At 34.9% G+C, this 13246-nt stretch overlaps 1 protein-coding gene across 1 annotated transcript; it reads left to right on the top strand.

The window, feature by feature from the left end:
- Positions 1-2104: 2104 nt before the first annotated feature.
- Positions 2105-12278, top strand: isoc1 (isochorismatase domain containing 1). Its single transcript, XM_088629824.1, has 5 exons — positions 2105-2644; positions 4404-4523; positions 4923-5126; positions 10797-10913; positions 11719-12278. The coding sequence occupies exons 1-5, from the start codon at positions 2378-2380 to the stop codon at positions 11863-11865; spliced, it is 855 nt and encodes a 284-aa protein (XP_088485950.1). The 5' UTR covers positions 2105-2377; the 3' UTR covers positions 11866-12278.
- The last annotated feature ends 968 nt before the right edge of the window (positions 12279-13246 follow it).

Here is a 13246-nt window from a genome sequence, read left to right as displayed (position 1 = left end):
AAAACCATGGAGGGATGTTATATATTTGAAAATATAACATGTCATAGATTAATTTATACTACTCAGTATGGGCTACTTTTTATACTGCAAATATCACAAGTAGAAATATTTTAGTATTTTTAAGGGAGTAGTGGCTTCTGTCTTTGTTTTTATTCAAGCAACAGCAAATAAATCAAATTTGAGCCCTTCTTGTCCTTCTAAGAGCCAGACATGATGCTACACTACCTTTAAATACACTCAGTGAGCACAGATCTTGGGAAATATTTACGTCCATCACATACTGTACCTTGAGAAGAGAGTTGTCATATTAATAATGACCACCGGGAATCGTTAATTTTTCTCACAACTCTTTCACCTTAAGCAAATTTTAGACATGAAAAGTCAGTATTTGGTTGCATATCTCATCGGGGGCAATAATTGTGTTAAGGACTGCAACCCAGTGAGCTCAACCAAACATTTGTGCAATCATTTGAGATGCTTTACTGTAGCTTCTTTGAGATCTTATTTATGGGGTGTTCTTCTCTGTTTTCTTCAACATACAATGTATGCTCAATTTGATTTACATCTGGAGTTTGATTTGTACAGTCTAAGATTTTCCATTTTTTCCTCCTGTTGAACTCCTTAGTTGCATTGACTGTATATTTTGAGTCATCGTCGTGCTACATGGTGAAGCTCTGCCCAAATATGGAAGCGCTTTCTTCTACAGAAACCTAGGAATTCATTCAGCTGCTGACATCATCGATAAAAATGAGAGAGACAGTTTAGCATGTTGGTGTGGTATAGCATTTCATAACTACATTTTTCTTATAAATAAATTCTAAATTGTCATGATCATCAAACTCTGTACTTTCACAGTTCATTTCAACGAATGTTGATTCATACTTTTTGCCTGACTTAATATTCTGTGAAAATCCTTTATAAACTGCAATATGGAAATGTATAATTTTAAAGTATTTGGACATGCAGATGTCAACATTTCACTTTCTGTATTATTAGTATAGGTTATGCACTTTCCTTCACAACGTTATAACATATAATAACTTTACATTTTAATTGCATTAACTGGACAGCAGCATTTCTACCTTGGCTGACAGGTCAGTATCGCTTAGGGGAAGAGATTCAAGAAAAGCCAATTGTTCCTGTAAGTGGTGTTGGAGGACCAGTACTGTAGGTGTTACTCTTCCTTCTAGCCCAGACTTTCCAAACCACTATAAGGGTCCACTATAGTGAATGGACACTTATTGCTGTAGAAGGTCCCATCCTTTTGGTTGAGTTGTTGAACTGAGACCCTGAATTAATTGTTATTAAAAGCCCAGTGGAACTTTTTGTAAGAGTAGAGGTGTTAAACCTGTATTCTGGGTATATTCCCCTTTAGGCTTGTTCAATCGGGTCTTCCTTACATTTCCCTTCTAATTAAAATGAAGAAATAAATTCTAACGTTTGCACCTGTAAACTGCTGTGTACTGGACTGAGGCCTCATAATGGATGCTTGAGGGCACCTAGGTGAGTTCTGTATTTCAGATGTGAAGTGGATCCTATCCTGCACATACATTTCTTTGCGGAATGAAAAAATATATACATATTTATTAAAATATATATAAATGAGAATCTATATAAACACAAGGGGTTATATTAACTTTTGTTTTTATTCAACAACTCGTCGCTACTTTACATGAATCAATATTATGTCACAACTACTTCGTTATTTTTCTCAGAGTGAACGTGTTCTGCCCAAAAATGTAGCTGATGTAATTGAAACCTTAAAACGTGCGTGAGCGCCTGACTTAGTACCCAAATTTACCACACCAAATTTTTTCTAAGTATTCTAAATCCACAGTAAAAACAGGTAGCTACTAACTGGTAAACCAGATAATAACAAGTAAGAGATTTTCAACTGCCACTTGTAAATTGGTGTGACTCACACTCTCCTGCAAATGGAGAAAAAAAAAACAAAACATTATATGGAATAGTGAAAGAGGAACTTCTTAGGCTAAGACGACAAACAACTCCATCAACATTAAGACGGAAATGCCAGTTAGTCCTGTACAGCCACTTATGTAACTTTCAGTGCCTGGGGTTGGTTTTCACTTTTGTCAATTGATGTTCAGTACTAACAAGAGTTTCAAACTGAGAGACTAGCACTGAAACGCACAAGTCAGCAGGAAACTACTTTTCTGTTTCTTATTTACTCAAGTTTGCGGTCTTCTATCTATTACTAATATACTGTAGCACGCTAGGCATTAAGTCCTGGTATATGAAGATGACGCGAGCCGTTTTCCTTCCTTCTTGAATTTAGTGGTTTTCCAACAGGTCAAGGTTGAAAGGTTGGTGAAGAAAGGAGATTTCTCTCCGCCTTCCTCACAACAGATAAAACATCATGGCGGACGTACACCACGGTAACAACAATCACGTCCCGATCCTATTTTCCTTCTCAGTCTTCTCACGGCCCTCATCGGTTCCGCTCGGTTCCGGTTATGAGGTTCTGATACAGAAGTTCTTGTCGATGTACGGAGATCAGATTGACGTTCACCGGAAGTTTGTGATCCAGCTGTTTTCAGAAGAATGGGGGCAGTACATTGATCTCCCAAAAGGGTTTGTAGTTGCAGAGAAATGCAAGCTACGATTGGTACCACTACAAATGGAAGTAAGTTTTTCTTATTTTATTAAATGCTTGTAATTGTGGGTAGCCGAAGAAGTTTCTGTAATCAGTGTTTTTGCTGTATTCATTTTTACGTTTTGGTTAGACTTAGGAGCTAAATGTACGTGCTGTTTCTTAATTATTACACATTTCAGTGGAAAAGGTGTATTAATATCCTGTGAGTGAAGATGCAAGATCGTCATGAACACGATATGAAACTTGACAGGAAAAATAAGGGGATTTATTCATAAGGATTAGTTCAACCCAATACTGTACCATAACCCTCTCCCAATTTTTAATTTACCATTTGCAGCTGTTATCATAACTAATATAAAAAAAAAACAGTACTGCTTGCTTTATTTATGCATTGCTAATGGTCTTTGTATTCACCTTTGATAACATCAGACAGTTTTACCCAATTTGTCATGCAGAGCAGATTTTAAACACCTACGCTGTGGGTCTTGATAGTCCAGTACCATATTTTTTCCCATCTTAATATTCCAGGAAGATTTGTGCACCAAATATCTAGCACTTTTACCATCTTTGAGTTTAGTTCCTTAACACAGATAAAGCATTCATGTCCATGACGGCACAAATTTCGAAGTGTTAAAAAGTGACGTCTGTTGATCAGCCAAGTGAATGTTTACCTGTAATCGCAATGGAAAGTAACTACAGTATATATACTATATATATATATTATATATAATAGCTTGAAAAATTTGATGGCGCCTAAAACAGATTTCTGTTACAACAACATAACGTTACCCAGTTATGTTTTTTAAGCTTTTTACTGTGGTCAGAGAGCTATACGCTGGAATCCCAAGCTTTTTGCAGATTGTTTTTATAGGAATACTGTCTGCCCTGTTTTTTGTAAGGCTTACACTGTCTTCACAAAATAATTAAAATTACAGATATTGCGTTGATGGATGCTTTAGATTATTAGTATGTACATTTTTCTATGATTGCAACTAAACCTTTCTGAACTTGAGTCATAGTCATAATACACCTTCACTAAAGTTAATTTTATGTTGGGTTGTGCTTAATACTGATGATAATGATTTTGGAAGGAATTTTATTATGTGGACAATTTTGAACATGTAAATTGACATTAAATCGTGTCAGACTTTTATATTGTTGTGTTTAACATTAAGAGACATGCAATTTATTATTGGATGACCTTCAAAATCATTGTCAGTGTTATAATCTCTTATTGTATTTTAGTACATTTTAAGGATTTGGTGCATTCAAAAGGAAAGTTTTTTTCCTTTGTATATTTGAGTGATTTTATCTATTTCTCTTTAAATGACATAAAAGTATTCATTTGTTACCATTAATCTGTCATGATACTTGTCATATAGTAAAAACTGTATTTTCTGTCAATATATTATTGAATGTTAACTCCATTTCTTTATCAGTTTTGACATGATATTTACAATAAGAACAGTTTTACATCTTCCTGTAATTTGATTTAAAATCCAAAATGAATAATTTACATATAGTTGTGGTATGCTAGTGGTAAATTTTGTTTCTGGTTTACAGTCATTCTTCACATAATAAGAAAAAGTTAACCTTACTTTCTTAGTAATCAAAAAAGAATTGTTTGACACTCATCTTCAATCTTATGTCATGTGATAACAGTCAACAGATGTTTAGTATAGTGTAGGTTCAATGTATAAAAATGAACAGAATTGCACTGTTGCAATCTGATATAAATGGACTGTTATGATGCAGACATGTGATGGGCTCTTTTGTTTCATATGTGCAGATGACAACATTGGGGAACCTCACTCCTTCAAGCACAGTTTTCTTTTGCTGTGACATGCAAGAAAGGTTCAGACCTGCCATCAAGTACTTTGGGGATATTATAAGCGTTGGGCAAAGACTGGTAAGCTTTGCTTTCTTTCGGCTCTAGAAACAGAAAATAATGTGCTCTATGAGAACGTAGAAGAAGTTCCTTCTCTCAGTAGATTGACTGATGTCTGGTTTGTCTCCTTCAGTGGATGTATATGATTTTTTTAAACTGTAGTTGTAACCTCTTCAATTTTTTTTCTTCCTGTGGAAAGACAAGTAGAAAGTTTGACAAGTTGCACAGTGATGTTTCAAACCCATTTTGTTTATTCTACAGTGCAGTTAGTTTATGTAGAAGTATAGTACCGTATGTGATGAGTAAATAACACTAAGCAGAAGAATTGTACTGCATAAGTAGTAATCTATTTTAAGGTGCTTATTTCTTGGTGGGGTAGGATTGAACATGTTGATCTGCCTTTCTGTTTCTGGTTCCTAGCTTCAGGGGGCCCGTATTTTGGGGATTCCAGTAATTGTTTCTGAACAATATCCTAAAGGCTTGGGAAGCACAGTACCAGAGATGGACCTGACTGGGGCGAAGTTAGTGTTTCCTAAAACCAAATTTTCAATGGTTTTACCTGAAGTGGAAGCTGCACTTGCTGAAATTCCAGGACTCCGAAGTGTCGTCTTGTTTGGAGTTGAAGTATGTAAGACTGTTTTATGTTAAATTGCAGATATCTCTTCTTTTTATCTTTGTATTTGTGTTACTTTTAAAAACAAACTTCCAGATTATGTATACAGTACATAATAAAACAAGGTAGTCTGAATACAAAATGGGCAGAATTAAGGCTAATTTAAAAGACGTGAACCTGACATAACAGAAAACGTAGAATTATCCAAGCAGTTTGAAAACAAAGATTAACAATATATGATATGGTTGAATAACTGCCTTTTTTGTTTTTTCATTCTGAACATTTCATTCTTCATTAAGGAAACAACTTAGTTTAATGAGATCAGTAAATTTTTTTGACGAATGTATCTGTTTCGCCTCCACTGTATTCTTTATTGCATATTCAAGATATTTATTTCTAGGTATTATCTTATGTGCTCTGCATCATTTCTGTGCTGAAATGTTGTGGGTGACTCCATCAGACACAGGAAGACAAATGTTTTGGGACTCTTTTCTGATTTTTTTTTATTTTGTTTTAACATGAAATCAAAATATACCAATAATTTGTATATAATTTCCCTGTACCCAGCTACCATATTTAATCAAACTAATACAATATAGTGTAAAATGTCAAAGAGCATTCGAGAATTGATAACAAAACAGACAGCAATAACTTGACTTGTCTATGAGGTATGCAGGATTTTTAATAGTACATGCTTAAGACAAACAATTTCAAACATTTTATCAGGCAAACTCTTGTCAGGTTTTTAGAAATGTGGTTAAAATGTCCATATCTAATTAATCAATTCCAGTTAGGATGCATTAAGAGTGCTAATACCATTCTTTTCTCTAGAACTAGATGATATCACATCATGGGAATTCCTTGAATTCCTTTTTAAATGCATCTACTATAGTGTGATTTTAAACAATATTTAATGGCATTTTATCACACAGTTTTCTTATCCCAGTCTAGTTCTGTGTTAGCAATTGCAACAAATAATAGGAATAGGCATTGTCATGTCTTAAGGGGTCATTCACTTCCCATCCTGTCCCTTCAGCCCTGTTTGTCTCAGAGAGAGAGTTCATCTGACTTTTTCTTGTTCTTTCTTAAACTTATTCCAAAACATTTCATTGTTGTTTGAGTGAAACTGATATGGCAGATAGACAAATGTAGGGAGCAAAAAAAAAAGTCAGGTAGGCTATGAGTTGTGAGTTATTGGAAGAAAATGACACCTTGCCTCTGGCAGAGAAAAGACAGTTTTGTTAAGTATTATTAGCAGAGAAGAGGTAGAAGTGTTGCAGGTATTTGAAGTAAAAAAATATAAAACAGATACATCTCCAGGACCTGATAATATTCTACCAATTTTATTTAAGGACAAGTTATTCATAGACTGTTAACAAACATTATCCAGCATTAACTCAGGAGAGAGGTAATAGTTTCCATTGGGAACATTTCTAATGTAACACCCATCCGTAAAATGACACAGCAATAGAGCAGAACATACTAACCATAGAAAAGCTGAATACATGGTAGGTTATGGTAATGATAATTGAAGCTAAACCAGGAGAACCCTGCATGGCAGTAGGATTCTAGAAGTCATTTGATGCAGATTTTATTACCTTAACTTGTTAAGTGTTCTCTAGAATGCAGCAAATAGTGCAGGACTGATATTTATATTTTTAGAAGGCCTTGATAAGGTTTCTGTACAATTCTTTATACAGTAACCCATTATGTTTCAATATAAAACCAAATTAGGAGAAGCTATAGAAGCAACAAAATAAAATAAGAATTCAAGACAAGAGAATTACCTGGCTGATGACATTTAATGTAGCAGGTAACAAAAATTGAAACTATAGATACAAAATGGGAAATGCTTGGGAGTTTGATAAAGCCATTTAGACTGAGGTGTTTATGTTGACTCATCACTTTCATCTTCTTGACGACTGTCATGGTGTGTAGTTAAAAGTGTAAAATTTATGAATCGATGAAGATGTGTCATGTTAAAATTGTACAATGCATTAATAAGACCTCATTTTGCAGATTGTGCATGATTTTGTGTTATAAGAGCAATGTTGCTTCTTTACTGAAAAGTGGTTTTGAATCTAATAACAGGACGCAGGTTTGTAAAGGTCTGCATCAATTGTTGAAGCTGATACCCTGGTTTCTTTAAAGAAATGGCTTCATGAGATCAGTTAGCTACTAGTAACCAAATGGCTTCATGAGATCAGTTAGCTACTAGTAACCAAATCAGGTATATGGGTTGAGTGCCTTCCTTTCATTTGTTAACTTTTCATTTGTTCTTGCATCTGACATGTCTGGAATGGTGACAGTGAAATAGTGAACCTTCTATTTGATTTCAGTGAAGGATATGCGTTCAACCTGCTCTTTGTTTGGTCATAGTTAATTCGGTAGGCTGTAACAAAAAAAGCTCTGAACTTGATATTTGTTTACCTTGCACAAGACGAAGCCTTCATCATGAAAGTATTCTTATTTAATTAAAATGTTTAAAAACAATAAATGTAAAATATTTACATGTGAAGCTTACTGGGCATAGTAGTGTTACACTTTCTGATTTCCATGTCTTCTCTTTAAGAGTGGATCTTTTTGAAAAGAGCAAAGCATTAACATTAAGGAGAGACACTTATGCCTTATCTATTACACTGTTAATATTTGCATGAATTAAAGAAGATAAATTAAAATAGCTGGCAGACCTTTCCTTTACTTTCTCATATTGGGTTAAGTCTTAATCACCATAATGATTTTAACAGAAATTGTAGAATTTACAAAAATGTGGTTTTCATTTCATTTTCATTTAAAGAAAGTACAAAACGATGCTGTATAAGTCATATACAGAATGGTATAATCTTGCTTTTTTTAATTGATGTATATAGTGTTATAGATAAAGCTTAGTGATTTCTCCTTAAAATAAATGCTTTCAAAGAAAAAATGACTTAAAGCATTAATGCTTTAAACACATTCATTTTAAAGAAGAACATAGTAACTGGCAGTAGTCTGACAGTTATTTTATTTCAATTTTTTTCTACTGTAATGTGACACAGAAGAATGAAATATATTTCCATTATATGCAATCACCTAATTGTGAACTAGCAAAATATCAGAGGTAGACAATCCCAGTTCTCAAGTGCGGCATTTTTTTCTTGGTTGCATTTTATCTCAAGTCTTAATGGTTTCATAACTCAGATCAGCCATTTTATCTTAATCATGCTCAAACTGAACAGTACATGTAAATCAGCGGGTTCAGATTCATGAGGGACTCGTGTTTCCTGGGTTTTGTTCTAACCTAAGTAGTCATTTAAATGACCTAAATTGGGTATATTTCTTAAAGTCTTACAAATGATTGCACAAGCTACTCACTTCATTAAAGGAATAGTTGCCTATAAACAACCTCAGAGCTTATTTAGTATTACAGTTATGCAACTAATTAAATAATTAGACCAACAGTAGAACTGAGAACTTGGTTGAGACAAAAACCAGAAACAACTAGGTCTTCCAGTTCTGAAACCTGCAAGATTATTTCTGCTCCTGCCCTAGATTTCTACCATGTTCTTATTTTACTGCAGCTGCTACAGATCATTTTGACAGTTTCTCATCTGTTTTATTTTCTCGCACTGATTCATCTAACAACTGAAATGTTGAAACATTGCTTCTATGACACTGTAACACTTCTGTGAAACGAATTATTCGCCATTTCTTTTTTAACCAAACCTTTATAACTTAGTACTCTGCCTCAGCGCTTAAAAGGGTTTACATACTGTGTATGTGCAGATTTTCCCATCTTACCACCTGCCAGTAATGAAAATATTTCTTTACTGGTTCCTATGGTACCAGGTTGAGGACTGGTTTGAAAATATTAAGTCTTAAGTCATAACATCATTGTATCTGCTGATTTTGGTTTGCATTGTCTTCTGCAGAACATTACCTTAGATTATAATTGCAGGTATAATCACTTCTTTTTGAAGGGTCATGGTGAATATACAATATGAACATTGCTCAATCTTTTTTCTTGGTAACTCGCTTAATATTCAACTTCTCCCCTACCCTCTTTTGGACAGCCTCTTTAAAAGAGCCCATCTTTTAAACAGTGAGCTGTCGGTTGCTGTTCTAGATTTTCACATGATTCTCTTGCCACACTTAGATCACATATGCACTGTCAAAAGGAATAGAGATGTCATGGTAGTGAAAATGCCAGTACAATATACAGTACTCTGACTTTGCTCTGAAAGTTGTCTGGAATTGACATACAGTAGGTAGATAGTGAAGAGAAATTGTTCATGATGCACAGTTTGCAAATGTTGTGTGTACTTGACCAGCCAAGACACAATGAATGCTGAAAAACAAAATCTGGGCGCAAGTTTTAATTGGTGTTCTCCAGCTTTAGGAATTTCTAATTATTTTTATTCACTTTTCAGGCATTCCCTGTTGTGCACCTTAAATAAGCTGAGTGTTAACCTTTCTAAACTTTTCAAACATGGTTTATGCTAATAAAAATGAATAATTCAAGTTCAGTTGACCTTTAACTGAAAAATTGTTTCTGACAGGTGACAAATGGAAATATAAAATAAATTCTGTAATGTTACTGAGTTTTTTTTACCAAAGCTAGATCAGTTTTAAAAAGGTTAATCTACTTTTTGGTATATGTTTATATAATGCCCAGAGAGACAAAAAGCATACCCAGTGAAAAGCTAATGGCAGTAAACTCCATATATGAGCTAATCCCTGTAGGATATACAGTATTTAAAGAGGACAGTCCGAAATGAAAACATAGTGAACGTCTTTTGAAAGGGGACTGCTACGGTAGAGGCATATGGAGGACTGTGTATAGTATCTTAGACTCAGATTTTGTGAGGGATGATGATATTTTCTAACATTCAGACCCAGAATGTGTTAAAGATCCATGCAAAAAATAAATGAATGCTGATTCAGTCTCTAACCTCTTATGGAGTTTTGTAAAAATTCAGAGTTGTTAACAATTTTTTAAAATGTCCATTTGTGTCCCAAAGGTTCATTCTATATTTTGTCGATTACATTTTTAACAAAGTAAAGCAAATGCTGAATATTTTAATGGCTCTCATACTGAAGCCTGCTGCTTGGGTGTGTCTTTCGGCATGTGTGTCTGACACAAGACAGCGACCGAGTCTGTCAGTCTGAACAGTCAGTACTGCATACCTCGAAGTGGACTGTGGGTCTGTTGTTAGAAGAACCCATGCCAAACCCCTGCTTAGTGGGCTACATGCTTCTTTTTAAAAGTTCTGTTGTAATACCTCAGGTATTTACTGATATCTGAAGCTCCTGACCTCTACCCGTTTATCTCCTACAAATTTCTACCTACATCTGATACATTTGGAGACTGCAGTTAATCTAGTTTTTGTATTAATGGTTAAACTCACCCTTTCATTTACTTGAAACAGAGGGTGATCATTTTTATTGCATGCTTATCAAAACTGCAGCTGTCCATGATGTGTACTATGGGTTTCTGGGTTTTCATCTTCATTGTATTTTTCAGCAGTTGTAGGCATCACTCCATATGCTTTAGTGTCCAGGAGAGTTCAGAAGGATTGTGTAATCACAGCATGATAGTTACACAAAACCACAGAGTTAATAATAACCATGAAGAGTTCGAAATTTGGAAATGTCCAGTTTAAAAAAAGTGTCAGACTGATTATTTTTTCCTTTGATTCTAGACCCATGTGTGCATTCAGCAAACAGCACTGGATTTGCTTGGCAGGGGATTAGAAGTTCATATCATAGCTGATTCCACTTCTTCAAGAAGCATGATGGACAGAATGTTTGCACTCGAGGTAAACCAGAGTTTCACCACACAAACAATTAAAATCAAATTGGTTTTAGAAAGAAATGTTCCACCAGACACCATTAAGTTTGTTGCTTTTTCCCAAAGCTCTCACAGTGATTTGAGGGCTGTGTGCAAATAACATATTGGTTTAGAAAAGGAAGTGGATGTGTTAGAAGGGACTGTGACAGTGCACGTGTTTGTACTGTATATGTTCTTAATCCATACACATACAGTGGATTTGGGAGTCATAGAAGTAAACCAAGTTTCATTAACATTTTGTAACTGCCAACTGAGATTATGAAAAAGAAAGAGCTTCAGGTTCCACATTTTTAAGAAAGCACTTGCAAGCGAAAATGGTGGATATTGGGATAAATCTGCAAAGGACCTAAGAATCTTATGTTTTGGCATTAAGGAATGATTGTTCTGAAATTCTTCAGAGTACACATTATCATCTGTCTCCTTTTCATTAAATTAAACTCTTATTTTTCTGCAGACAAATATACCAAAATATGTTTAGTAATTACTCAGGACAAACAGGGATGAACAGTTACTTATCAGAAAGGCTCATTTATCAGACATTTTAAAAAGAGTGAGACTGATTTTAATGACGGTGGAGAAGTTATAAAAAGAGGTTTCACACTACATTATAGGCAATTATTTCACACCTTTTATTCATAATGTCTTGCCAGACCTTGGTTTGTTGGCCGTATTTTGATTTTGCAGCTATGAAATTGTTTACATGAAGAATCAATGCAACAACCATCTTAATTGTTCAAACATCATTTCATTAATCTTCCGTTTTATCCCTACAGCGTCTTTCTCGCACTGGTATAATAGTGACCACAAGTGAATCAGTACTATTACAGCTGGTTTCTGATAAAGACCACCCGAAATTCAAAGAGATTCAGAACATCATCAAGGCAAGCGCTCCAGAGTCTGGACTTCTTTCAAAGGTCTAATATGGCATATCACATGGAGAAAGTACACAGATTTCATTGTTTAGTTGTTTAAAAAGAATGAAAAAAGTACCAAAACTATAGGCAACTAGAGGCTTCAACAGCAGGTACAAAACATACTATAGACTAGAGCCTGTCATGTTGTTAGGGAAATCTTTCTGGTTGTGCCAGTGTGTTTTGTGAAATCACATCAGTGTTGTTAAAACAAGCCTCAAGTACTGTTGCGTTTTAATGTGGTAAAATGTAATGTTTTAAAAGAGGTGCCTAACTATTCCACACAGTCCAAAATGATTGTATAACAGCTTTTGAAGGTACTTTTTTGTGATGTCTCAGAGTAGTGCACTTTGTAAACACTGTTATGTATATCTTTACAGTTTTGTATCAGCTGACTAAAATAAATGTTTGTAAGTACCATATGGTTCAGAATGGGGCTTGTACTTTTTTATACAAACAAATATAAAAAATATTTGTATATACTGGGAGGCCTTCAATCCATATGTCATCCTATTAAAGATAATTGTGTAATAAATCCTGAGCTCACTTTGGTCACCAAACTGAACTGAACATGTTTTGGGAACGGTATGGTGTGGTACAAAATGGTCAGGGTCATTTCTGTATTGGTTACAAGTGTGCAATAGACTTAACACTAGAATGTTATATGATTTTTTCATGATGACTGGAATTACTGCTCATTCTAGGCCTTTAAAACTGATGTGTTCTACCATTCATCTGCAAGAAGCCATGACTGCCACTTCCAGGCACTTGGGATGATGCATTATTTTAGTGTCAACCCAGCAAGCATTTCTCATTTGTTTGGCTGTGCTAAAATCCTATGCTAGAATTCCCGTATCAACATAGCAGGATGGAAACATAACATTTGTCTTAAACTCCATTGCAACTGGCTTCAATTGGATAGAGAACAAGCAAGTGCTGTCAATGGGCCCCAAAATAGGCCAGTTAGTGAGAAATCAAGCAGAATACAGGCACTATGGTTTTATGTCATCATTATCAACCTGGATGGCAGCATGTACATGGAATTAACCTTGATTACAAGGTTATGAGAAGGTGTAATTTTTCACTGGTGAATCTATTGGCACAAGGGAGAGTGAATTACAAAGCACTGAGTCATTGAACAAGATCGGTTTGGTTGAGCAATGATAGTGTTGGGTGCAATTCATACAGATTTCCTGTCAGAGGGTTTTGTTGTACAGGGCAATCTGAGTTCTCATCGGCATGTGGATAATATCTTGTAACCAGCCCCCTTTTCACTGTTAGCGCAGCTTGACAAATGTAGTTCATTTTCCAACTTGTAAGTACTCGCAAGCAAAGTTACCATTCCTTTGTGAACACAATGTATAAGTGTACAATTGGCTTTGAACTAGTG

This window comes from Lepisosteus platostomus, chromosome 4 (assembly GCF_059453375.1).
Source record: "Lepisosteus platostomus isolate fLepPlt1 chromosome 4, fLepPlt1.hap1, whole genome shotgun sequence".
NCBI lineage: Eukaryota > Metazoa > Chordata > Actinopteri > Semionotiformes > Lepisosteidae > Lepisosteus > Lepisosteus platostomus.
The sequence above is the reverse complement of the archived record's forward strand: the minus strand, read 5'-3'. Positions and strand labels throughout refer to the sequence as shown.